General features: G+C 44.7%; 1 protein-coding gene across 1 annotated transcript; it reads right to left on the bottom strand.

Moving 5' to 3' along the window:
* Positions 1–1,348: 1,348 nt before the first annotated feature.
* Positions 1,349–24,213, bottom strand: GCKR (glucokinase regulator). The gene is given in 21 exon segments (XM_068564628.1): positions 1,349–1,697; positions 2,512–2,650; positions 5,030–5,175; positions 13,400–13,483; positions 13,568–13,671; positions 13,869–13,907; positions 13,910–13,955; positions 14,342–14,418; positions 14,768–14,865; positions 15,098–15,196; positions 15,836–15,954; positions 17,244–17,285; positions 17,287–17,350; positions 20,161–20,255; positions 21,408–21,461; positions 21,681–21,750; positions 22,059–22,132; positions 22,517–22,585; positions 23,450–23,518; positions 23,681–23,836; positions 24,115–24,213. Coding segments are annotated over 21 exon segments (1,875 nt in total). The 5' UTR covers positions 24,175–24,213; the 3' UTR covers positions 1,349–1,526.

Raw genomic sequence — 24,213 nt, 5'->3', positions numbered from 1 at the left:
GAATTGAATTCACTTGATATCTTTGCACCATCCAAGTACTTGGCGAGTAAAAAAAAAAAAAGAAAGAACCTCTGGACTTCTAGTGTCCTTCTGCATCCAGCCTTGGGGAAATCTGACCCTGCAACCTATCCATTCCACATGTAGGAGTAGGGCTACTGCACATGTTGGCTCTGCCTCCTCCAGCCCTGGAAAGCTGGGTATCTTCTCTGACTTGACCCTGCTCATGATGCCAGGATGAGAGACGAATTAATTTACTTAATGGAAGTGCATGGGGGAGACTTGTGGGTAAAGAGAAGCTGAGAGCCTTTGCAGGATCTTTTCCTAACTTTACCCCTCTTGAGTTGTAGAGTTAGGAAGAGGTGTCTGTGGAGGATAAAAACCAAATCGATGGCAGTCAGAAGGCACTATGGGAATGGTGTTGAGGAAAGGGGCATTGGTTAAAGACCTAAGGTAGCAAAGTAAATGTAGATATATCAATAGAACAGGAAAAGAGAGTTCAGACAGAGGCTGGAGGCCCACAGATATAGAGAGGTAACTTGTGGCTGTCTTTAAAAGATTGAATACTCTATCTTCATAAAACTGAAATCTATTTGGCTCCTTAGCAATCACCCTCCTGCAGAAAGGTTCAAGTGAGCTTCAGGGAGGTTTTGTCCCCAGAGAGTTCCTGAATGTCTATTACCTAGGTACTTCTTGACCACAAGGGGGAGCCAGCTCTCTACTACCATGGTCACAGTCATAGGCACTGAAGAGCTGGCATGGGTCTGGGATGAGCGAGGGTGCCTTTGATTTGTCAAAACAGGTGACAGCTGAGGTCTAAAATGTTCAGAGTGGGGTCTCTAGTGTGTGTTGGGTCCCACTCTGGCACCCTCAGAGTTCCTTATGTTCCCTTTACAAACACTGGGTAGGGATGCAACACTCACTTTATGGTCCAGTGTGTGGATGTAGCATTCATTCTAGTGATGAGGATCCTGTCATGCCTAATTGGGATTGTTATTTTCTGGGCGTCCTATGTTGGGGACACAACTTCTTCCCTCTTTCCTTGGAATTATCTAAGTTCCCACCTCTCCTTGCTTGTGTGATTCTTTGTAGGAGTGAAGTATGTGTGTGTGCGTGCACGTGTGCACCTACGTGTTGGAGATGGGGGTATATATAAAGAAGCTGGAATAAGGTTTGGGTCAGTGACCACTGAAATGGAGTTGGGAAGCAGGTGGAGACATAAAGAAACAAAACTACTGTTGGGACCGACCCATGCCACTCATCTTGTTCCACCTCTGATCTATTGACTCTGATCTCAGTAGATTTCGAAACAAGACATTCAGTTTTATTTCTGAAATCAGAATATGCCAGGGAAAGTGGATACCACTGGGTGAACAGCAAGATCTCCCCAGAGGAGAGAGACGCTGTCTCCCCAGCCTGGGCGGCTGGTGCTCCTGGAGACTGGGCCTCTCCTCCCACCTCACGTGCTGCTGACCCAACAAGTCCCCGTGGGGTGGGCTGGCCCCCTCCACGCGCCCAGAAACACCAGTTCACGGCACAGCCCGATCTAGGGTCTCCAAGAGGTCCGCGTTGCGCTTCCGACCTGGCCGGGTGAGGGCGCTCCTGACAGCCTCACGGACAGAGGGAGCTGCAGCCAGGTATGCCTGGGCCTCAGGGATGGAGCACCGGAATAGGAGGCTCAGCAAGGCTATGGGGATCACCTGTGGGGAAGAGGCAGTGAGAACTGAAGCCTGAGAAAGTGAGGCCGTCTGAGGAAGAACCCTGGAGGAGCTAGAGCATTCAGTGTGGGAGTCAGAAGATACCAGGTTGGATGCAAGAATAGAAGGGAGGGGCTTCCCTGGTGGGGCAGTGGTTAAGAATCTGCCTGCCAATGCAGGGGACAACGGTTCAAGCCCTGGTCCCGGAAGCCCACATGCCGTGGAGCAACTAAGCCCATGCGCCACAACTACCGAGCCTGCGCTCTGGAGCCCGTGAGCCACAACTACTGAAGCCCGTGCGCCTAGAGCCCGTGCTCCACAACAGGAGAAGCCACCACGATGAGAAGCTCGCGCACCGCAACGAAGAGTAGCCTCCGCTTGCCGCAACTAGAGAAAACCTGCGTTCAGCAACGAAGACCCAATGCAGCCAAAAATAAATAAATAAAATTAAAAAAAAAAAAAAAGAATAGAAGAGAGTTTTCAAAGACCAGAAATTGGAATGAGGTGCGTCAAGAGCAGAGAGAAGCCTTCATCCTGACCCAGAAAACTCCTATTCATCAAGACTGGTTCGTGACCCAGGTCTCCCACTCTTTCCTGACTCCCCTCCTAGGTAAAACTGAAGACTCCTTTTCGACACCCCTGTAGTACCTTTTTCACACTTCTCTGACTACTTGTCACAATCATGTCTCCTCCATGAACAGGGGGAGCTCGTTGCAGAGTGTCACTGAGCTTTGTAAACTCAGTGCTGAGACAAGTTCCTGACACATCGTAAGTACTCAGTCAGTGTTTGCTAGATGACTAGCAGCTCGCGAGTTACCTGTTCCTTCTCATGTGCAACCTGGACGTGGAAGGAGATGGGAGCTGCTCGAATATCATCCAACAGTGGCTGAGGGAAGTGGATCACCTGGAGGAGGCTCTCGATGCATCGAGCCTTGGGCTGTCCCTAGAACCGCTGTGGAAGAAATGGTAATGTCCATGCTGGGCTAGAAAGCCATGGGAGCTGAGAATGGGGTCAAGAGAGAGTGGGAGTATGGGAACTCGAAGACCAGCTGTAGAGAATTCGTCCCTGTAGGCAATCCCAAACTCACAATCCCCAGCTGTAAAGGAAAACTGGGGTAAAAGGATTGGTGTTGGGCCTTGATTGGCTGGGTTACACTGGAGAATTAATGGCAAATTGGTCGTATTTTTGGCCATGTCCCTGCAATCCCAAAGGTTAGTCATCTTAAACTGAACTCATTCCCTCTGGTTTCCTCCCTAACCACATCCATCCTTTATACTGCTGTAAGACAGTTCATCTGCAAACACTGCTTCTATTTTTTTCACCACCCTTTTCCTCTCTATCTAGCTCAGCACTGTCCAATAGAAATATAATGTCACATATGTAATTTAAAATTTTCTAGCACAGCATTAAAAAAGAAACAGGTGAAATAAATTTTGGTCATGTTTTATTTCATCCAATATATCCAAAATATCATTTCAACATGTCAACAGTATTAAAAATTTGTATTAAAAATACAGTATTAAAAATTATTAGTGACATATTTTACAATATTTTTGTACCATGTCTTTGAAATCCAGATTGTATTTTACAATTACAGCACATTTCAATTCAAGTGCTGAATTTCAATGCAAAATTGAAATGTAGTCCTACCAAAAGAATAAAGTTGCATTTAATGAAAATTTACATGCTTCACTTTTTAAATAAAATTTGGAGCTCAGTTCAGTTCAAGTGTTCAATAGCCACATGTGACTGGTGGCTACCATCTTGGACAGCACAGATCTAGCTATGTTTGGCAAGTCCAAATTCCTGTCTGCCTTTTATTCTTCCACAGTTTCTCCCCTTCCTGCTCCCTCACCACTCTGTAAAATGACTCCAGACCTGTGTCCCTCACATATCATGCCTAGCCCCCCTCTGGGCCTTGGCTAATATTCCTTCTAACAAAAGTGCCTTTCTGTCCTTCACCTCTCCAAGCCATAACCAGTAGGCCTAGCTCAAACATCACCTCTTCCATGAAGTCTTCTGCTTTGCTATAGTGCATAGATCCTACCTTCTTTCATGTTCTATTGGACTTCAGTAAGGATCATGCAATTTGACACTTAATTGTTCTCTGTTTCAAGTGTTGGTTTTGTCTCTCCTCCACTAGATGGGCCACTCTGGGACGGCAAGGACTGGATCATAGGTAGCTCTGGCTTCCCCTACCTGCCCCAACTCCAGGAACTAGAAAAGCATAAAGGATTTTTTTTCCCAGTTGGTTGGTTGTTTTTACTCATTCGAGAAGGTTGTTTTTGGGCCCTGGTGGCTGCTCACTAAATGCCCATTCATTGGCTCCTTTCACGTAGAGTTGCCAGATTTAGCAAATAAAAGTATTGGATACCCAGTTAAATGGAATTTCAGATGGATAATTTTTAAAAATTAGTATAAGTATGTCTCAAATATTGCATGGGATATACTTATACTAAAAAATTATTCTTTATTTCTCTGAAATTCAAATTTAACCAGTGTCCTATATTTTTCTTTGCTACATCTATAGCAACCCTACTTTCAGGACCATCTGTTGTGCTATGTGCTCAGCATCCATGCCTCCCCCTCCTGGTATCAGCACCTTGATTTTCCTCTGGGGAATTATTGCTTCCCCATTCTCAGGCCACACTGTTTGATTGAGGCTCACTTCATGCCCCTTCCTCCATTGCCATCTTAAAGGGAGAGCATGGGTGACCCAGGCCTGGGCAGAGGGCTGCTTTCCCCTGGAGAACAGTGATTGGCTCAGGGATGGGCATGTGACCCAAGACAAACCAATGAGGACCCTCCCCCAGGTATTTGCAGGAATCGCAGGGACAGATAAACTCTCCTTCCGCCAGAGTTGCTAAATTGGTAGGATGTTAGGCTGCCACTGCTGGTGGCCAGTTTGCCACCTAGTGGAGAAAATCTTCCTGAGAATGAGAGCAACACAGAGGAAAGCAGAGCTAAGGGCTGAAAGTTCTGGAGCATGTCATTTTGCGTTTCTGGATCTAGCTACCCTGGGACTGTTCAGTTACATGAACCAATCATTTGCCTTGCTTAGTTAAACCAGTACAAATTGGACTTCTGTCACACATATGTGTAACTGAAAGAATCTTGCCTAATAGTTATAATTGCACAAACACGCACCCACGTGTGCACATATACTTCTTAGAGGAGAGGCTGGGCCTGACAGAAGGAGGAGGAGAGGCACAAGAGAAAAGTCAGCCCTTACCCCTACACATCTACATACCTCTGAAATATGCCCTCCTATGGCAGCCTAGGCATTGAAGCCAGGCCCCACCCACCCAGCCCCATCCCGTCATGTCCTAGGTGCAGAGTGGCCAGAGCCCGCCAGAAGAGCTTGCAGTTGCAAATGTGGAGGTCCAACATGTGGTTTTGGAGGATCTTCCCAAGAAGCACATGGGCCCCTGTACTCACTGTATTCAGCACCCACTTGGCGCTTAGCTCATGCTGGAACTTCTAAATAGGGCAGACACATGGGGATATTGAAAATTAGGGGACATTAGAGCAGCAGGGTGAACAGGGCCTTATTATCTGACAGGAATCCAGGGATCAAAAATTGCAGACATAAGGACTTCCCTGGCAGTCCAGTGGTTAAGGGTGCATGCTTCCAATGGAGGGAGCATGGGTCTGAGCCCACATGCTGCTCAGCATGGCCCCCCCCAAAAAAAAGTAGACATAAGTTGCTCCATCAGCCAGGGCCATTCCAGGCAAACCTGGCAGCTTCACATATTTGTGGGTTTTTCTTTCTTTCTTTTCTTTTCTTTTCTTTTTTTTTTTTTTTTTCGGTCGTTCTGCACAGCTTGCAGGATCTTAGTTCCTCAACCAAGGATTGAACCCGGGCTGAGTCCTAACCACTGGACCACCAGGGAATTCCCCACATATTTGTGTTTTTGACCCTTGGTAGACAGATATCTTCCCTGAGTCCTTCCACAGTAGGATTTTGCTCTTTTTTTTTTTTTAAGATTTTTTTGATGTGGACCATTTTTAAATTTATTTATTGCTGTGTTGGGTCTTCATTTCTGTGCGAGGGCTTTCTCTAGTTGCGGCGAGTGGGGGCCACTCTTCATCGCGGTGCGCGGGCCTCTCACTATCGCGGCCTCCCTTGTTGCGGAGCACAGGCTCCAGAAGCGCAGGCTCAGTAATTGTGGCTCACGGGCCCAGTTGCTCTGCGGCATGTGGGATCTTCCCAGACCAGGGCTCGAACCCGTGTCCCCTGCATTGGCAGGCAGATTCTCAACCACTGCGCCACCAGGGAAGCCCAGGATTTTGCTCTTACCAGCACTTTCCTCTTGTTACTCAGGTACCAGACAGGGGAGAAGTGGAAATCCTGGGATTCATTCCACTAAACTAAAGACTCCTTGAGAGCAGAGATGGTGTCTTATTTTGCTCCAGAGCCCCAGTCTTTTTGATAATGGCTGACACATGATTACTGATCAATACATGTTTGTTGAAAAATTAATTCAATTTAATCCTTATAACAACCCTATGAAATAGGTTTTTTCTATCCCTGTTTCTACATATGTGGTAACTAGAGGTCAGAAGTAAACTTGATAGTGAGACGTAGAATCAGGACCTAAATCCAGGTCTCCTGATTTAGTGATGATGGCATTTCCTACTTTGCCACGATCATTTCCTGGATGAATGAGATAATGGATGTGAAAGCACCATGAAAACTGAAATGTTGTACAAACACGTGGTACTCTGGGAATAACTACCACCTGTTCTTGACCCTCATATCTTGCACTTATAATATCTATTACCAAACTTAGAGGGCAACAGGAGTCCAGTAAAGGAATTGAGGGGGTTAAGTATTTGGTCCTAGCCAGGCTGAGGAAACAGGCTACTACTTCTGCCTCCTTATTCTGCAACTCTATAAATAGCTGGTCACACAAACCCCTAGCAGGGTGTATACTTAACAAGTGATCGACAAAGACACTGAGTATAAGAATAGAAATCTGACCAATCAGAATGAAGCTGGCCAGTATGCAGTACTGATGTTATAGGCTGCATGTCAGACTGCCCTGTGGGGGAGAGATCAATCAAATCTGGGTTATATCATTAACCATTTATATCACCAACCATTTATACCATTAACTACCACTAACAAAAAAATACTTTAATTTTTACATAATTTGAAGCTAGACACGTTCATTTTAAAGTTCATGTGGAAAAAGGGCAGCAATTCTATAGAAGAGTGTTGAAGGGAGGACTAACTCTATCAGACATTAAATTTACCATAAAGCATCTATAATTAAACAGTATGGTACCAGCACATCAATAGACAGAAAGAAAGTCCAGAAATAAACCAGTACACGTGGGAACTGAGTATCTGATACAGGTAGCATCTCAAATCACTCAGGAAAAGATGAACTTTAAATATATATATTGGGATAATTGGATAGTCATTTAGAAAAATATAAAATTGGGTCCATACCTCACCCTATACACAAGAATAAACTCTTAATGATAGTTTGGAATTAACATTTACACATTACTATATATAAAATAAACAACAGGGACCTACTGTATAGCACAGGGAACTATATTCAATATCTTATAATAACCTATAATGGAAAAGAATCTGAAAAGGAATATATATATATAACTTAATCACTTTGCTGTACACCTGAAACTAACAGAACATTGTAAATTAACTATTTCAATTTAAAAAATGGTTTAAAAAAAAAGAGAGCAAGAGAAAGACCACTTTCACTAGAAGAAAACATGTACTAAAAGAAAACACAGATGGAGTTCCTTTACAATCTGGGGGTGGGTGTGGCATGAGGGGAGCTTTCTATTCATCAAGATCCAAATTCAATTAAAGATTGATAAGTTCTACCCCAGAAAAATTAAAGCAAAGACTTTAGCATGGTTAAAACCCAAAGAAAATGTAATATATAGTTGACCCTTGAACAACACGGGTTTGAACTACAAGGGTCCACTTATATGCAGATTTTTTTCAATAGGAAATAGTACAGTACTACAATGATCCTATCCCAGGAATGTGGATAGGGAGGAACCACGGATACAGAGGGTCAACCATAAGTTACACCATTTTCCACTGTGCAGAGGATCAGTGCCCCTAACCCCCCACCTTGTTCAATTGTCAACTGTATAGCAGAAATAAAGGACTAATTTATAAAGAACTCAAAATCAAGGGATCATCAAGACCACAATACCATTAGAAAATGAGTATATTTCATGTATTTACATGAACACACAGTTCAAATGCCCTACGTAAGAGACTGCCCGAATAACCCTCGCAAATGTGTGAGCACACCCGAATGTGGAAAATAATGAGGAAGAGTTCTATAGGCCTGCGCTCTAGAGGCTGCGAGCCGCAACTACTGAAGCCCGCGTGCCTAGAGCCCATGCTCCGCAACAAGAGAAGCCACTGCAATGAGAAGCCTGTGCACCGCAACGGAGAGTAGCCTCCGCTCTCCGCAACTAGAGAAAGCCTGCGCACAGCAATGAAGACCCAACGCAGTGAAAAATAAACTAATTAATTAATTAATTTTTAAGAAAAGAAAGAAATGCAAAGCATACACGCACACGCACACTTTTTTTGTAAAAAGAAACACAGGAGATCAGTCAGTCAGTAATGAAATTGGTTTCTTGCAGGGATGAGTGGGAATGGGGTGGAAGGGACAGAGAAGGAAATGGGACATCTTTTTATACAGTTCTGACTTTTAAATCATGTTATGTTTTACATATTCAAAAGATAAAATTAGACCAAAAACTGAAAAAACTCTAAAATTGAAAACAAATAAAAATAAATGAACCTAACTGTATATCGCATTAATAACATAACCACAGAGAGAAAGAAAAAATTTAATGAAAGTGACTTTTGAACACTTTATCTAGTGGGATGTGATCAAAGAACAAAAAGAACTGCAAAAATCTCAACCACTTCTTGGTAAGTTTGTTGATGACAGTCGTATTAGGGTAGCAATTCCAAAACTGTTTGGTATTTACTGTAGGACTGAACAAATGGGTAAATACACTGATGATATTGGAGGAGAGTACGTGTGTGTGTGTGTGTGTGTGTGTGTGAATATACATTTATATATATATATTTCCTTGTTCTTTCTACTGAAAGGGCTTAGAGGCAAAACAAACTAGTAGCTGTGAGCATACCTAGCACCTAGATTTCTAAATACCAGTCTCCACTAACAACCAGGGTTCCTTGGAAAGTGATTGATTCCAGGGCTGGAACCAGGGAAAGTATAAGGTGAATGTAGGCCAACATTTTTGTGCTCCTACATAGGAGATGACTGGGTACACACACACACACACACACACACACACACACACACACACAAATACACACAAACACAAATGTAAATAATGAAGAAGAGATTTTTAAACTGAAGTGGAGTGATTTTCAGTATATTTTGTTAAGCAAAAATGCAAGGCACAAGAGTATATCGCATAAGAGAACAAGAAAAAACTTTTTTTGCAAGAAGAAATACAGCAGAGTGTTCAAGTGCTAATGTGGATAGATATGTCACAAGAACACAAAGGCCAGCTTGCATGAGCTCTCATTTTGAGCGTTCAAATGAATAATGACAGGAATGGATTAAAACACACAACAACAACAACAAAAATTCATGAGTCCATATCAATACTAAACAAACAAACATAGATAAGGTGGGGAGAGAAGAGAGATTTTCTTTACAGAAGAATGCCAACTAATAAATGGAGACAGAAGGATAGAAATAGAAAAACCACCATTTTAAAACCATCATAGTAATAATTGATTCAACCAAGAATCATTAGTGGATGCTAAAACCGTGGGTGGAAGATTGCTGAGGAATAAGATACAAAGAAATCTAACAGACACCACCTTGACCAAATGATCAAACACAGCATCACCAATAAAGGGACAAACTGATATTAGGAGCCTCTGCATGTGATACACTGATAAAGGCACAGCCTCATCTATGCAGGACTCCTGCCCCCAAATTTAACGTGAATATAATGAAGAAACAATAAGGCAAATCAAAAGTGAGGCACATTCTGCAAAACAATTGGTCTAGACTTCTAAAATATCAGTGTCTTGATGAAAGACATCAAAAACGACTGAGGAACTCAGCCAGATTAAAGAAAACTAAAGAAACACAATAACGAAATGCAATGCATTATCCTTGCTCAGATCCTGGACCTGGAAGATAAAAACAATACAGGAATAATTGGGGAAATTTGAATATAGTCTGTATATGAGATAATAGTGTTGTATTAATTGTCATTTTCTTAAGTGTGATAATTATATTATAATTATATAGACAAATGCCCGTTGTTCTTAGGGAACACAGTAATTTGTGTCAAGTATCATATCTCCAATTGCCTTTCAAATGATTCAGGGGAAAAGAGTGATGAAGCAGATGTGGCAAAATGTTAATAAGTGGTGAATCTAGCAAAAAGCATATTGGTGTTCACTGTATTATTAGTATAGTATAGTATCATTGATACTATTCTTGCAATTTTTCTGCAGATTTGAAATTTTTCAAAATAAAAGTGTGGGCTGAGTTACATCAAACTATTTCTACAACGAAATATTTATAAGCTCTAAAAGAAGCCTCCGTATTTCAAACAATTTCAGTACATTTAAAAAGATAAAAACCGGAATCAAGAAAAAAACAAACACACACACACACACACACACACAAAGATTGATAGATTTGACTATGCCAAAATGTAAATTAAATATCTCTACATCAAAAACATAGAAATTAAAAATAATATACTGGGGGAAAACATGGAACAGGAAAAGAAGGCTACTATCCTTGCTATATACACTCCCTCTTATAAATTAGTAAGAAAAAAAATACCCTAAAAAAGAATGAGGGGCTTCTCTGGTGGCGCAGTGGTTAAGAATCCACCTGCCAGTGCAGGCGGCACGGGTTCGGGCCCTGGTCCGGGAAGATCCCACATGCCGCGGAGCAGCGAAGCCCGTGCGCCATGACTACTGAGCCTGCGCTCTAGAGCCCGTGAGCCACAACTACTGAAGCCCGCACACCCAAGAGCCCGAGCTCTGCGACAGGAGAAGCCACCGCGATAAGAAGCCCGCGCACTGCAACGAAGAGTAGCCCCCGCTCGCCGCAACTAGAGAAAGCCTGCGCGCAGCAACAAAGACCCAACGCAGCCAAAAATAATTAAATAAATTAAATAAATTTAAAAAAAGAATGGGTGAATATGCCCAAAAGATATGAAGAAGCAGTACAATAAAGAAAAAAATTCAGGGCTTCCCTGGTGGCGCAGTGGTTGAGAATCTGCCTGCCAATGCAGGGGACACGGGTTCGAGCCCTGGTCTGGGAAGATCCCACATGCCGCGGAGCAACTAGGCCCGTGAGCCACAATTACTGAGCCTGTGCGTCTGGAGCCTGTGCTCCGCAACAAGAAAGGCTGCGATAATCAGAGGCCCGCGCACCGCGATGAAGAGTGGCCCCCACTTCACGCAACTAGAGAAAGCCCTCGCACAGAAACGAAGACCCAACACAGCCAGAAATAAATAAATAAATAAATAAATAAATAAATAAATAAATAAATAAACCAACCAACCCGAAATTAAAAAAAAAAAAAAATAGATGTAACACTCAAGATTTCAGCTTTAAAAAAAAAAGAATTCAATGGCGAATATATATCTTTAAGGAGCCAATCTCCATAGTAATTAAATATAAATTACCACGGAAATGCCTTTCGTTTTGTTTCACTTTTTTCCTTTGCTGATTAGCGAAGATTAAAAAGAACAATGTTACCCAGTATTTTAAGGTTGTGGGGAACAACCAATTTTACACTTTGTTTACAAACCTCTTTGGAGGTAACCACATGCATCAAAAACCTTAAAATTTTAAACACCCTTTGACCCAGTGATTCCACTTTTGGATGTTTATCCTAATGAGAGAGTCAAATGTGTGTATAAGGATATTCTGTGCAGCATTTTAATAAAAGCCATAATATTGAAACTACAGTGTTTGACAACTGGGGCTAGAGTAAACAAATTACAGTCCACATACCGTGGAACACATGACATTAAAAATGATGATGTAGATATATTAGTACAGAAAGGTGTTCATAATTTTAAATAAAGAGAAGCAAGTTAAAAACAGCATGTCAAGTATGATCTTATTTTTATATAACTATATTTACATATGCATAAAAAAGTAGAGGGACAGTCTCAAAATTTGTCTGAGTGGTTTTTGTTTTGTTTTGGTTTTTTTTGGAAGAAGGTAGATTATGGATGATTTTTTTCCTTTTTTTGATTTCTGTATTTTCTAAAGCTATGACAATAAAAAAAGTATTGCTATTGTAATTACAATTTTCTTTAAAAATACAGTTCTTTAAAATATCACAGATTATCATTCTCTGCTACATCCCCTATCCCTGGGATAGTACCTGGCATGTGACAGGTACTCTAAAAATATTTGTTGAATGAATGAATAAATGGATCGGGCTCAACTCATGAATATGGTTGAAATTTATCTTGTATGGTGAAATAAACCGTGGATTTAGAGTCCCAAAACCTGAGTTCAAATCCTGACTCCTGTCTTATCTGTGTGGTCATTATTAAAATCCCTTAATCTCTTAATTTCATCTTCCTCATCTGGGCAATGGGGACACTAAACATACATTCCTTAGGAGATTGTTAAGAGAACTGAGATAATATACATGAAATATTGTGTAAAGTGCAAAGGCCTCTGTGTATTAGGTATTATGACTATACAATGGAACCTATAAGTATGATGGGGTATATAACATAAAGGAGGGGTCTAGACATTGTGGGTTTCATTGGAAGAGACTTCTTAGAAGATGTGAAATCTCAAAGGCGACAATGAATGTGGAAAGCATGACAAAAGAAGTAGGGATATGACCAATGAACACCATTTGGAAGGAAAGACAAAGATACACATTGAAAGGAGCGTGGATCCCCTGTTCAGGGGGAGAGGAGAGGAGAACTCCATTGAGTTCTGAGGGCAGGTAAGGAGCATGCCAGCTGTTGTCTGGTTAAGTTGGGGAGCTTCCTGGAGGAAGTAGTTTGAATAATGGATGAGGCCACATCTCTCCAGGGCAACCCTTCAGGGGCCTGGTTCCGCCCCATGGAGGATGGAGGGCTGTCGTGTGAGAAAACTGAGAACCAGAGATGTGTAAAACTGCTTTCTTTCTTCGGCCACGAAGCAGAACTGAACTGGCATCCAGACGTCCTGCTGCCCACTCCAAACTCTAAACTGCAAAGTGCATCCAAAGTGATCATTACTTCTACGGTTATTAGCAATGCTTGTACTGGATCATAATTTCATTAGTAAGCAGGGACTGTATCAGTGTACTATTATCTGCAGTGAACTCAGCATAGGACAACTTGCAAAAAAATATGTCTTAAAGGCTTTTGGACAGTGAGGATGACTATAGTGTCGACAATTAACTTGTGACAAAGGACAAATGAGTATCTGTCAGGTGATTGGCGACCTATCCTGTACTTTTGCATATTTCTCGAGATAACTGAATGCAGTAGCCCATTGACTAGGAAACTCTGACTAGTGACCTGGTAACACAAGAACTTGCCCAGCTGGCTTGGTGAAAGGCAGACAAAGCTTTCTACCCTCCGGCCCTGGGTTTTCTAATTCCTGGAATCCCTCCTCCTCTGTGCCCCTCACTGCAGATATTACCTCCTCATTCCCCATACCTGGATGAATTCCCCGTGATATTCGAAGAAAAGCAGTGGCCACGTGATGCTGATGATGGAGGGAAAGAGCTTCTTCAGAGGGGTCTGCAGAGAGAGAGGAGCAGGAACGGCATCTCCAGGAAGCCCTGGCTGTAACTGCTGCCCCGGGTCCCCTCCTCAAGGCTGGACCCTCTCCGGCAGGGACTGCCTCACAGTGCTGTGTGCCAAGGCCTGGATGTTGGAGGTCTTCTCTTTCACCTGCTCCACCAGCATCTGCACCTCCTTGAGGTTGTCTAGGAGAGGGGGAGGGCATCAGAGTGGGAAGCCTGGCTCTTCAGCTGTTCTTTCTCCTCCCCTGGGGTCCAGTCAGGACACACACTCCCGTCCCTCCCTCTGAGCAGGTGCCCTAAGACCCAGAGAAGTGATAGTTCCTCTGAGTCACTCTGCTGCCTCCATCCCCTCACCCCACCACTCCCATCATCCCTCTCACCATCCAGGGTAAAAATGAAGACCACAGTGTCAACTTCTGCAGGATGGAAGTCAAGAAGTCTTCCTGGGAGAAGGAGAAATGGGGACCCTGGGGCAGAAAAAGAGGAGAGAGTCCTTCCCATGGAAAACTCCAGCATATAGACTTGAAGACCAAAGAGGCCCTTAGAGGACATCTAATGCAGAGCTTTTATCTACAGATGTAAAAACCAAGATTCAAAGAGGTAAAGTGTTTTGCCCAAGATAATGCAGCATGCTGACGGAAGAGTACTGGACCAGAGCCAGGTTTGGGGAGTGAATCCAGAGCTTTCCACACTGTTCCTGTGCTGCCTCAAAGCCTCATGACCTTTAACCCATATTCCCTCTCTAGAAGGGAATCTCATTGTACTCCCTTACCTGTTTCCACCTTCCTCTTTTCTCCCACCCTCTGCACACCAGTTATCTTCCCAACTTCCCCAAGTCCCATCATCTTCCCACCTGGTTGAGGAGCTCAGCCTTCTGGTTAAACATGTCACTGTGATCACCAATGAGAAAGCCATGGACATCTTGGAAATCTGGGAAGGTTAAGGACAGGGAGAGAGGAGGGATGGGCTTCAAAGGAGAGGAAGGTTCTAGGCCTGGGGAGGTGTCAGTGGGGCTGGGAGGAAAGTGGCAAGTGGGGTGCAGGGTAAGCAGTAACACACTTGGGAGGCCATAGCTAAGCACGGGGCTGGGAGCTGAGGGATCAAGGACTGAGTGAGGGCTCAAAGGAAGGAGCATTTGACTGAAATGCCTATCTAGATAGGGCAGGATGGACACTGAATGAGGACCCTCCGTGGGTTGGGAGTAGGAAAGAATTTGGAGAGCAGACCAGTTGGTATGGATCAGGAGGAATCGGGAAGTAAGTCAACACTGGGGTCCCACCAGCACCAAAGGTGTGGATGCACTCTACTCCATCCATGATGGCAATGATGCCCAGGGTCTGCCAGCCAACCAGGTCTACTCAGCCTTTTTTCTCCAGGCTGAGAATGGGTCAGAGGTCAGGCCATGAGAGATCACAGTGAAAAAAATCCAGAGATCAGAGAAAGACACATGCAGAAGAGCACAGGAGTAAACGAACCAAAAGCCTACCCTGACCCTCCAACACGCAGACCCGCTACCCTCCCCATGTTATCATGTCTCGTAGAGTCTCCCCTGCTCTCAGGACATTCCCCATCCAGGCCGCTTCCCCCCTCCAAATACGCATCTACACACCTGGTGCTGACTTGCTTCATCAGGGCGGCGATCTTGGGGCTTTGACTCTAGGTCACCTGATGAGCCCACTCAGATGTCCGCAGGATTTCCAGAAGGCATCTGGGAGAAAGTCCACCAGCTCCCAGGGCAGGCCCAGTGCCCCCTCAGAAAGCTTGAGTCCCTCCCGCCCTGGGGAAGGCACAATTCCCTTGAAACTAAGTTCTGCTGGTCCCTGGTGGGGGAGCGGTAAGTAGAGCCAGACTGCATTCAACAGGGGCAGAGAGGGCTTCAGCGGGAAGAAGACTAAAGAGCAGAGAGGAGAACAGGGCATCCAGAGCACTGGGAGGAGGGTGGGATCAGAAAGTTGATGAGGGGGTAAGTGAGTGATGTGGAAGCTAGGCGAGAGACCCTGGTGAGGGAAGCAGGCCCACAGCAGGATGACCTCTACCCTGCATGGCCTGGACCACCCCCACATCAAAGACTCTAGGAAGCTAGGTTAGCTTTGGACGTCCCAGGTGTGCACAGGGATCAGGTCTGGACCTGAGGAATCCAGGGTCCATCGGAAACAAGCCAGACTCTGTGACTGTGTGATGGGAACAGTGGCGTCCCCCTGCCAGTTCCTTTCCCAGGGAAGGAACGGCAGGGCCACAGTCTTGCTGCTACCAGCGCACCCTCCAGATCTGGATCTGCCATTCCCCTGCCTGCACCCTCCCACCCACTGCCTGACTCTGATCTCTCTCTGGTCCAGATCCTCCTTACCTCGGAGATGCTGCGATGCTCCGGTCCACAGTCTTGTGAGCTGCCAGTAACAGGGTTTCCAGCAGGATCTTGGTGGCACTTCCACCTTTTATCCGGGAGGAGCCATTGAGGCCCTCAGGCTGCAGAGTGATGACACCCAGGAGAAACTGGGAGAGGAAGGAAGGTCCTGGAGTTTACTAGTTAGTGACCACTGTGCATGCAATCTGGTTAGTGACTCTTGGACATGCGCTCTGGTTAGTGGCCACTGGGCAGGCATTTGTAGGACTCGTGGCCCCCAGTGTGCTGTGAGGAGGAGTGCTGGTTGAGGGCTTAACTGAGAGGAGAGGAGGGAAGGGAAGGGAAGGGAAGGGAAGGGAAGGGAAGGGAAGGGAAGGGAAGGGAAGGACAGAGAAAAGAAGAGAAGAAGAGAAGAGGGAAAGGGCCACTTCTGGTCATTTCTATGGTACATTCAGGACTCTGGAGAGGAAGCCAGAATAATTGAGTGTCCTGTTAGCTGGGGATAAGGGTTTTTCAGAGAGGTTTTGTTTTTGTTTTTGTTTTTGTTTTTGTTTTTGTTTTCCAAGTACTTTCTCCCTCCTCCATCCCCCACTTTTTAAATAACAGTTTTTAATCCAAACACTACATTTCATGTTCCTTGGACAGACCAGTGAAGCAGCCATTGATTGTAACGTACAGATATGTAATATGACACACCAAAAAGATAAAGAGATTACAGCAAAAAGAATGATAAAAGCATTGTCTGAGAAAAGGAGATTAAAAGTAAATAATTGCAGAGAAGAGGAGAGATGAGCATCTGGGAGATGAAAGATGCAGAACTTGTGTGTAATGTGGAATTCCTGCCTTCCTATCTTGCAAAAGGAAGATCAAGGAGAATGTCACAGATGTGCCCATCCCTGGCAGAGTGGGGCAGGGCAGGGATTTGGTTAAGGCCCTTGTAAGGTCAAAGGAAGGGCAGATGATGCTAGCGAGATGCAACCACAATCCAGAGAAAGAAGGAACAGGAGCACTGGAGGCTTAGAAGGCCCACACCAGTTTTGGAGAGTCTTAGGCAGAAGAATGAAACTGCATCCCCTTTTTTTTTAAAAGCCCATATTTGAAAGTGAAACATATAAAAGAGACATAAAGCAATACTTTCTACACACAGATGCAAAAGAGCTTCTTTAAATAGAAACTGCCCTAGACCATTTAGGTGTTTAATGATTACTGATTTAAGAGACAGGGTCAGAATGGAAATAAAACATCTTAAGGTGAAAAACGAAACAAGAAAACAGGATTTGATTTACAACATTTTAGTAGATACACAACACCAGGAATTTAGACATGATGTAACAAAACCTAAAATCAGAGGCCCTAAGTGGCAAGCCATCCAGAGGTGGGTGTGAGGGGTAGGGGTGGGGGCAGATCTCACCCCAGTTGCTGGATTGAGCACAAAAGCTTTCTGTTTTCTCTGGCAGTTTCTGCATCTGCTCTGCTATTTCTCGAAATGTTGAACTCCAGTCTTCAATGGGGTCATTTCTGGGGCCCAAAGAGAGACAGAGGGGGGATCATGTGTGAGGATCTAAAGGAAGGGCCTCAGATGAGAGTTGGAACCAAATACCACATTGAGATTGGGGTCAGAGGTCAACAATTTCCTAGAGAGATGTGCTTTGATGCTCATAGGGGCACTGTGTTCCTGAACCCCAAGGATGAGGGTTAATAAAACATTCAGCAATTTAAGCCCAGAGCAAAGCCAACACTCAAGTAAAAAGTTCCAGCCTGAGACCAGAACTTTCTTGTGTCCTGGTTCTTGCACAGGTCCTATTGCCACGTCTCCTCTGCAGAGAGAGGCGACAGTGTTTATTGTGTGGTTGAAAACTGAGATCCCCAGACTTGGCGGGTCATCAAAATCATCTGGGGAGGTTTGCTTTTTTTAAATAACTACCCATTTCTGGTTTCCACACCCACCCTGAGAGTCTGCTTCAGTAGTTCTGGAGTGGAGCCCCCGAATCTGTATTTTTAAAAAGCTTCCCAGATGACTCTGAAGATCAGCCAAGTTTGGGAGCCACTGATTTAAGGAACAGCTGGAAGGTCTCCACGCCTACGTTGTTTGAAATCCTTCATTTCACTTAGTCACAGTCCCTGAAATTAGCATCCACTGCAGCAGATACATTTTTGGTGAGGAAAGCCCTCCATTAAAAGAGATCATTTATACCTTCGTATGAATTACACTACATGCCTGGAATCTGGAAGCTGAAAAAGTCTCTCAGAACTCAGCTGTCCCTCTCCCCAAGACCACCATTAAATACACAAAGCTGCTCTTGGGTAATCAACAAGCCTTCGCTGAAATACCTCCAGTGACAGGAAGCCCTCAGCTTCATTGGGTGGCCCCCTCCAATGGTTTATTTAGCAGAGTTTCCCCAGCTTGGCTGTGCATCAGAATCTCCAAGGATGCTTCCAAAAATTAGGTATTTCAGGGCCTTACCTCAAACCTACAACATCAGACCTCTCATACAAGAATCTTCCTTATTAACACTCCCAAGGCAGTGCTTCCACAGAATCACACCTGAGCATTGTTGGTTTAATATGCTGGCCTTCATAACACAACATTGTAAATCAACTCTACTCCAATAAAAAATTTTAAAAATATATGCTGGCCCTCTTTGAGATCGAAGTGTCCATTTAGACAGAGAATAAGAGGGAGGTGACTTGGAGGCACAGGGATTTCAGGAAAGGGGAACAGGGGGGGAGATGTGAGTAGCCAGAGGGGACCAAAGGGGCTCCTGGCATGAAGGAGAAAGGGCCTAAATTAAGGGAGCTAGGCAAAGGAGACTAGGAGGCCAGTCAGCACCCACTATTCCTTCTTTGAAAAGATGCTTGGGACCCACCTCAGATGAAAGCACAGATCTTTGTGGTATGCATTTTCTTGAGCCCACTCTATCCTCTGACCCATGTTTTCCTTGCCTCTTCATTCCCTGTTTTAAATGTATGCTTTCTTATATCTTATGTATCCTTTATAAGCTGCCTTCAATCCTTTCTGAAATGAGAGAATAAGCAAATTAACCAACAAACAAAAAACCTCCTAAGCTTAGGAACACCCTTTATTTATTTTTTTAAACATCTTTATTGGAGTACAATTGCTTTACAATGGTGTGTTAGTTTCTGCTGTATAACAAAGTGAATCAGCTATACATAAACATATATCCCCATATCTCCTCCCTCTTGCGTCTCCCTCCCACCCTCTCTATCCCACCCCTCTAGGTGGACACAAAGCACCGAGCTGATCTCCCTGTGCTATGCAGCTGCTTCCCACTAGCTATATTTTATATTTGGTAGTGTATATATGTCCATGCCACTCTCTCACTTCGTCCCAGATTACCCTTCCCCCTCCCCGTGTCCTCAAGTCCATTCTCTACGTCTGCGTCTTTATTCCTGTCCTGCCCCTAGGTTCTTCAGAACCACTTTTTTTTTTTAGATTCTATATATATGTGTTAGCATACAGTATCTGTTTTTCTCTTTCTGGCTTACTTCACTCTGTATGATAGTCTCTAGGTCCATCCACCTTACTACAAATAACTCAATTTCATTTCTTTTTATGGCTGAGTAATATTCCATTGTATATATGTGCCACATCTTCTTTATCCATTCATCTGCCGATGGACACTTAGGTTGCTTCCATGTCCTGGCTATTGTAAATAGAGCTGCAATGAACATTGTGGTACATGACTCTTTTTGAATTATGGTTTTCTCAGGGTGTATGCCCAGTAGTGGGATTGCTGGGTCGTATGGTAGCTCTATTTTTAGTTTTTTAAGGAACCTCCATACTGTTCTCCATAGTGGCTGTATCAATTTACATTCCCACCAACAGTGCAAGAGGGTTCCCTTTTCTCCACACCCTCTCCAGCATTTATTGTTTGTAGATTTTTTGATGATGGCCATTCTGACCGTGTGAGGTGACACCTCATTGTAGTTTTCATTTGCATTCCTCTAATGATTAATGATGCTGAGCATCCTTTCATGCGTTTGTTGGCAATCTGTATATCTTCTTTGGAGAAATGTCTATTTAGATCTTCTGCCCATTTCTGGATTGGGTTGTTTGTCTTTTTGATATTGAGCTGCATGAGCTGACTGTATATTTTGGAGATTAATCCTTTGTCAGTTGCTTCGTTTGCACCTTTATTTACTTTAATATTCTGAGATTTGGTGAACAAGAGGATATTTGCCCTGCCCTCTCCTTTGTGACTATTCTGTAGATTTTCACAGGTTCCCTCCCAGCCTCCCCCAGGGGTCTGGCCATGACCTTTCATTACAGAAGGTCTGCGTACGACTTTTCATTACAGAAGGCTCACCTGGCCGTGCTCACTGGGTTGAAACCCATCAGGACTGGCAAAAAGACGGCTGGGTTATCCATGCAGTAGTCCATCTGGCCTGCCACAAAGGGAGCCTGGTGGTAGGGAGAGAGAGGAGGGTACGATGAGGGGGGTTACTCTAGTGCTGCCCGAGGCCCACGTACATCAGAATCCACCCCACATGCTTGTTTAAGTGCCGATTCTGGGCCCAGTTAAAATCTACTGGATCTGAATTTGAAGGGGAGAGCCCATGGACCTACATTTTTTAAAATTAATTATTATTATTATTATCATCGACCACACCGTGCAGCTTATGGGATCTTAGTTCCCCAACCAGGGATTGAACCCAGGACACTGACAGTGGAAGCGCTGAGTCCTAACCACCGGACCACCAGGGAATTCCCTAGATCTACATTTCTAACAGGTTCTCCCAAGGAAATCTTCTGCGTGGTAAAGTCTGAAAATACAGAAGTAAACTGTAAGCTCCATGAGGTCAGTGTCCTGCTCTCCTTGTGTGCCTCATTCCACATCTAGCCCTTGCTGGGGTCCAGGTCCTGCTCAGGGAATTCTGAGAGTCAGAGTCAGAGCTGCGCAGCTGAGAGGAAACTCAGGGTCATCTAGCCCAGTGCTTCTCAAACAAACTACCTGGGAATCTTGCTAAAATGCAGATTCAGACTCAGTAGGTCTGGTGTGGGGAGGCCTGATATTCTGCATTTCTAACAGATCCCAGGTGATACTGATGTTGCTAGTGTAAGGACCACACTTTAAGTAGCAAGGGACTAGTCCAGGGTCAGCTTTTTCTGTAAAGAGCTAGAAAGCAAATATTTTAAGCTTGTGGGCCCTACGATCTCTGTCCAATGACTCAAACTTACCATTGAAGTGTCAAAGGAGGCATGGACAATATGTAAACACAAATGGCTGAGTTCCAGGAAAACTTCATTGACAAAAACAGGGAGCAGCTGGATTGACCTGCCAGCATAGTTTGCTGACCCCTGGACTACTCTATCTATTTTGGTTGTTGAATGGATGGGTACATAGTTATTGTTGGATAAGATCCCTTCCCCCTTGTCCCACATTCATGCAACTGGATCCTAATTAGTGAGAGTAAAATCAAAATTCCTTACACAAGCCCTTTCTGTTTTCTAGCTAAATCTAGATAAATCTTGTTGATTTATCTTCCATGCTGTTCCACTCCTACTCCCTGCCTTCCTATAAAATTGATCCACCCAACCCATCTTCACACTCACAGAGAGTCCCACTGAAATGCCAATGACAATCACCCTCTTCTTCCCAGCAGCCACCTAGGAGAGGAGGATGGGTGAGGTAGTGCCACCAAGAGGATTCTAGGGTATAAACATATTGTGTGGGGATGTCAGGGCCAGGATGGGGTGGGGGTGGCTGGAAGGGAGTTGGGGGGCAGGGAGGAGGCAGGGGATGGGCTTTGGCTGGATGTTGGGGCTTTGATGTCCCCACAAGAAGGAACAGACAGAGGTCTGTGGTTGAGTGTCAGTGGAAAACACAGACTTCTTCAGTTCCTCGATCCCATCCAGGGCACTATCTTCCGTCCCCTCCCTAGAGGCCATCACAGACCTAAGAGGACAGACTCAAGGTCAGTGGCACTGCTTGGGAAGCAGAAGCCTGTGGTTTATTAGGGCTGCTTTGAGAGAAGGAAATGAAGGGAAAACTATCACTGAATGGGCACCTACTATTTGTTGGGCACCATGATAAACACTCTGTAGGGTTGAAAAGCTTAAATACCTATGAGGGTTAGTCAGGCAACGTAAGTATGTGAAGTGGGAAGCAAACCGGACACAATCTCCACCTAAAAGCATTCAAATTCAGTTTCTAAAAGACACTAGTTAGGCCAAACAAAATATTCATAGGCCAACTTGGCTTACCTGTCACCTCCTGCAATGAGGTAGGTGTAAAGAGGTTTCTGTCCTAGACCTATCATCAGCTGGTTAAAGGAGACCTGCAAAGTCAGAGAGAACATGAAGTAGTAATGACAGGGAAGGAACAGTTATCTTGGACTTTCAACACCTTGAGGGTAGAGGCTGTATAATGATTCTCTTAGGTCAGTGCTTAAGCCAGTACTGCTTGGAATCTGACTCTTAAATATGCTGCTTGGAGATGATGGATTAGGGGTGTGTGGGATGTAGAGACATTGGCAATAGACTGGTGGGGCTCAGATGGGCTCAGAAGAAATGGGACTCCATGTTGAGATCTAGCTTTTGGAGAAGAAAGAGAGCTGGAGCTGGAGGCGGTCCACCTAGGAGCTTAGCTATGAAGAGCTTTATGGTCCTGAGGTTCACCCCAAGAAGGCAGAGAGAGCAAAACCAGCGATCAAGGTACTCACCGACATGAGGAATGCCATCCTGCCAGAGGTGCCCCTCCGCTCAGCCCCACCAGCGCCTCCCTCAGGCTCCTGAGAAAAGAAAAATGCCTAGGTCTCCAGGACCCAGCTCAGGTTGGGAGAAGCATATTCTCTTTTTGGTTGGTAACAGAACCCCCCTCTTACCCCCAAAGCGAACAGAACATAGAGAATATGGTGTAGAAGAAAGAACCTTGGATTTGAGAAAGAAACTTCAGTCTGACCCCCAACTCTGGTTTAGCTACTTATTCAAACCCTTACTGGACTTCCCTCGTGGCGCAGTGGTTAGGAATCCAACTCCCAGTGCAGGGGACACGGGTTCGATCCCTGGTCCAGGAAGATCCCACATGCCGTGGGGCAACTAAGCCCGCAAGCCACAACTCCTGAACCCGCATGCATAGAGCCCATGCTCCACAACAAGAGAAGCCACCGCAATGAGAAGCCTGCACACCACAACGAAGAGTAACTCCCGCTCGCCACAACTAGAGAAAGCTTGTGCTCAGCAACAAAGACCCAACACAGCCAAAAAAAAAAAAAAAAAAAAAAAAACCCTTACTTATTCCAGAAAGGACTGAAAGCAGCTTTGTCATAGACAGATAGAAAGAATCAGCATTATCTGGCAATTATTAGCTGAGTGTATTTGGGCAAGCTACTGTGATTATCTTAAGTATTTGTTTTCCCATCCAAAAAAAAATGGAGACAACAACACCAACTTTACAGGTTTTTGTGAAGGTAATGGGTGTGAAATACATGGTCAATTATAAAGTATTATGCAGTAATAGTTATTATAATTACTATTGATTAGTAAGAGTGACAATAAGGATGTAGAAGTCTATAAAAGGGAAAAATAGAGACCAAGAAAAGAGAAAAGTAGAGGGAAACACGAATTTAAGCAGGGAGCAGGTGGAGAGTTGGTACCTTCAGCACTTCCTGAACTTTTCCAGCCACTTGTACCATGGTGGTCAGAGTTGACTCACTGTTGAGTCACTGGAGGCAACAGGCAGGCATCAGCAGCCAAGAAAAGGACAGTGGATTGGGGGGGTGGGGGAGGGGCTCTCAGACCATGGTCTGAGAGGGCAGAGGTTGAGGTGGGGTGGGGTTGGAGTGGGCATCGTTATTTGCAGTGTCCAGGGGATGGGTCTGGGTCACCTGGCATGTGGGCATGACTTGTCCCTCCTCCTGGAAGATCTCAGGATCACATTGCCCCAGCAATCGAACAATCTGCTCGGCATCTGCTTTGTACAGATCCCGGGTCAGTGGGTTTGACTTCTCTGTGATGGGCAGGGCTGCCTCATACCCAGACAACTAGAGGGAAGGGGGGACAAGGTCAATGGCAGGGAGCCTCATTCATGTCTGCTGAACTGGAGGTGGGTGTGGCAGCAGGCACAGTGTTGGGGGACACACACACACACACACAAAACATTTAGCCTGCACTTGGTACTCTGGGCCTATCAAGGAAAGAAAATCAGGAAGGAAGTTGGGAAGGAGGATGGGGAAAGCAGAAACCCAGGGTGGAGGGAAGTCCAGATGAGGCAGGATTCTAGGAATCAGCGCAGATGGCCAACAGGGAGAAAGGGTCTCACCTCCCACTTGCCAGGCTCCGGGGTCTCAATCACATGTTGAAACCGTTTTGTGCCTGGCATGGTCCGACACTGTGGACACACTGTTGTGCCTACCTCTTC

The sequence above is a fragment of the Eschrichtius robustus genome, chromosome 15 (genome assembly GCF_028021215.1).
Source record: "Eschrichtius robustus isolate mEscRob2 chromosome 15, mEscRob2.pri, whole genome shotgun sequence".
Taxonomy (NCBI): domain Eukaryota; kingdom Metazoa; phylum Chordata; class Mammalia; order Artiodactyla; family Eschrichtiidae; genus Eschrichtius; species Eschrichtius robustus.
Note: the sequence above shows the minus strand (reverse complement) of the source record. Positions and strands in the feature narration are given on the sequence as shown.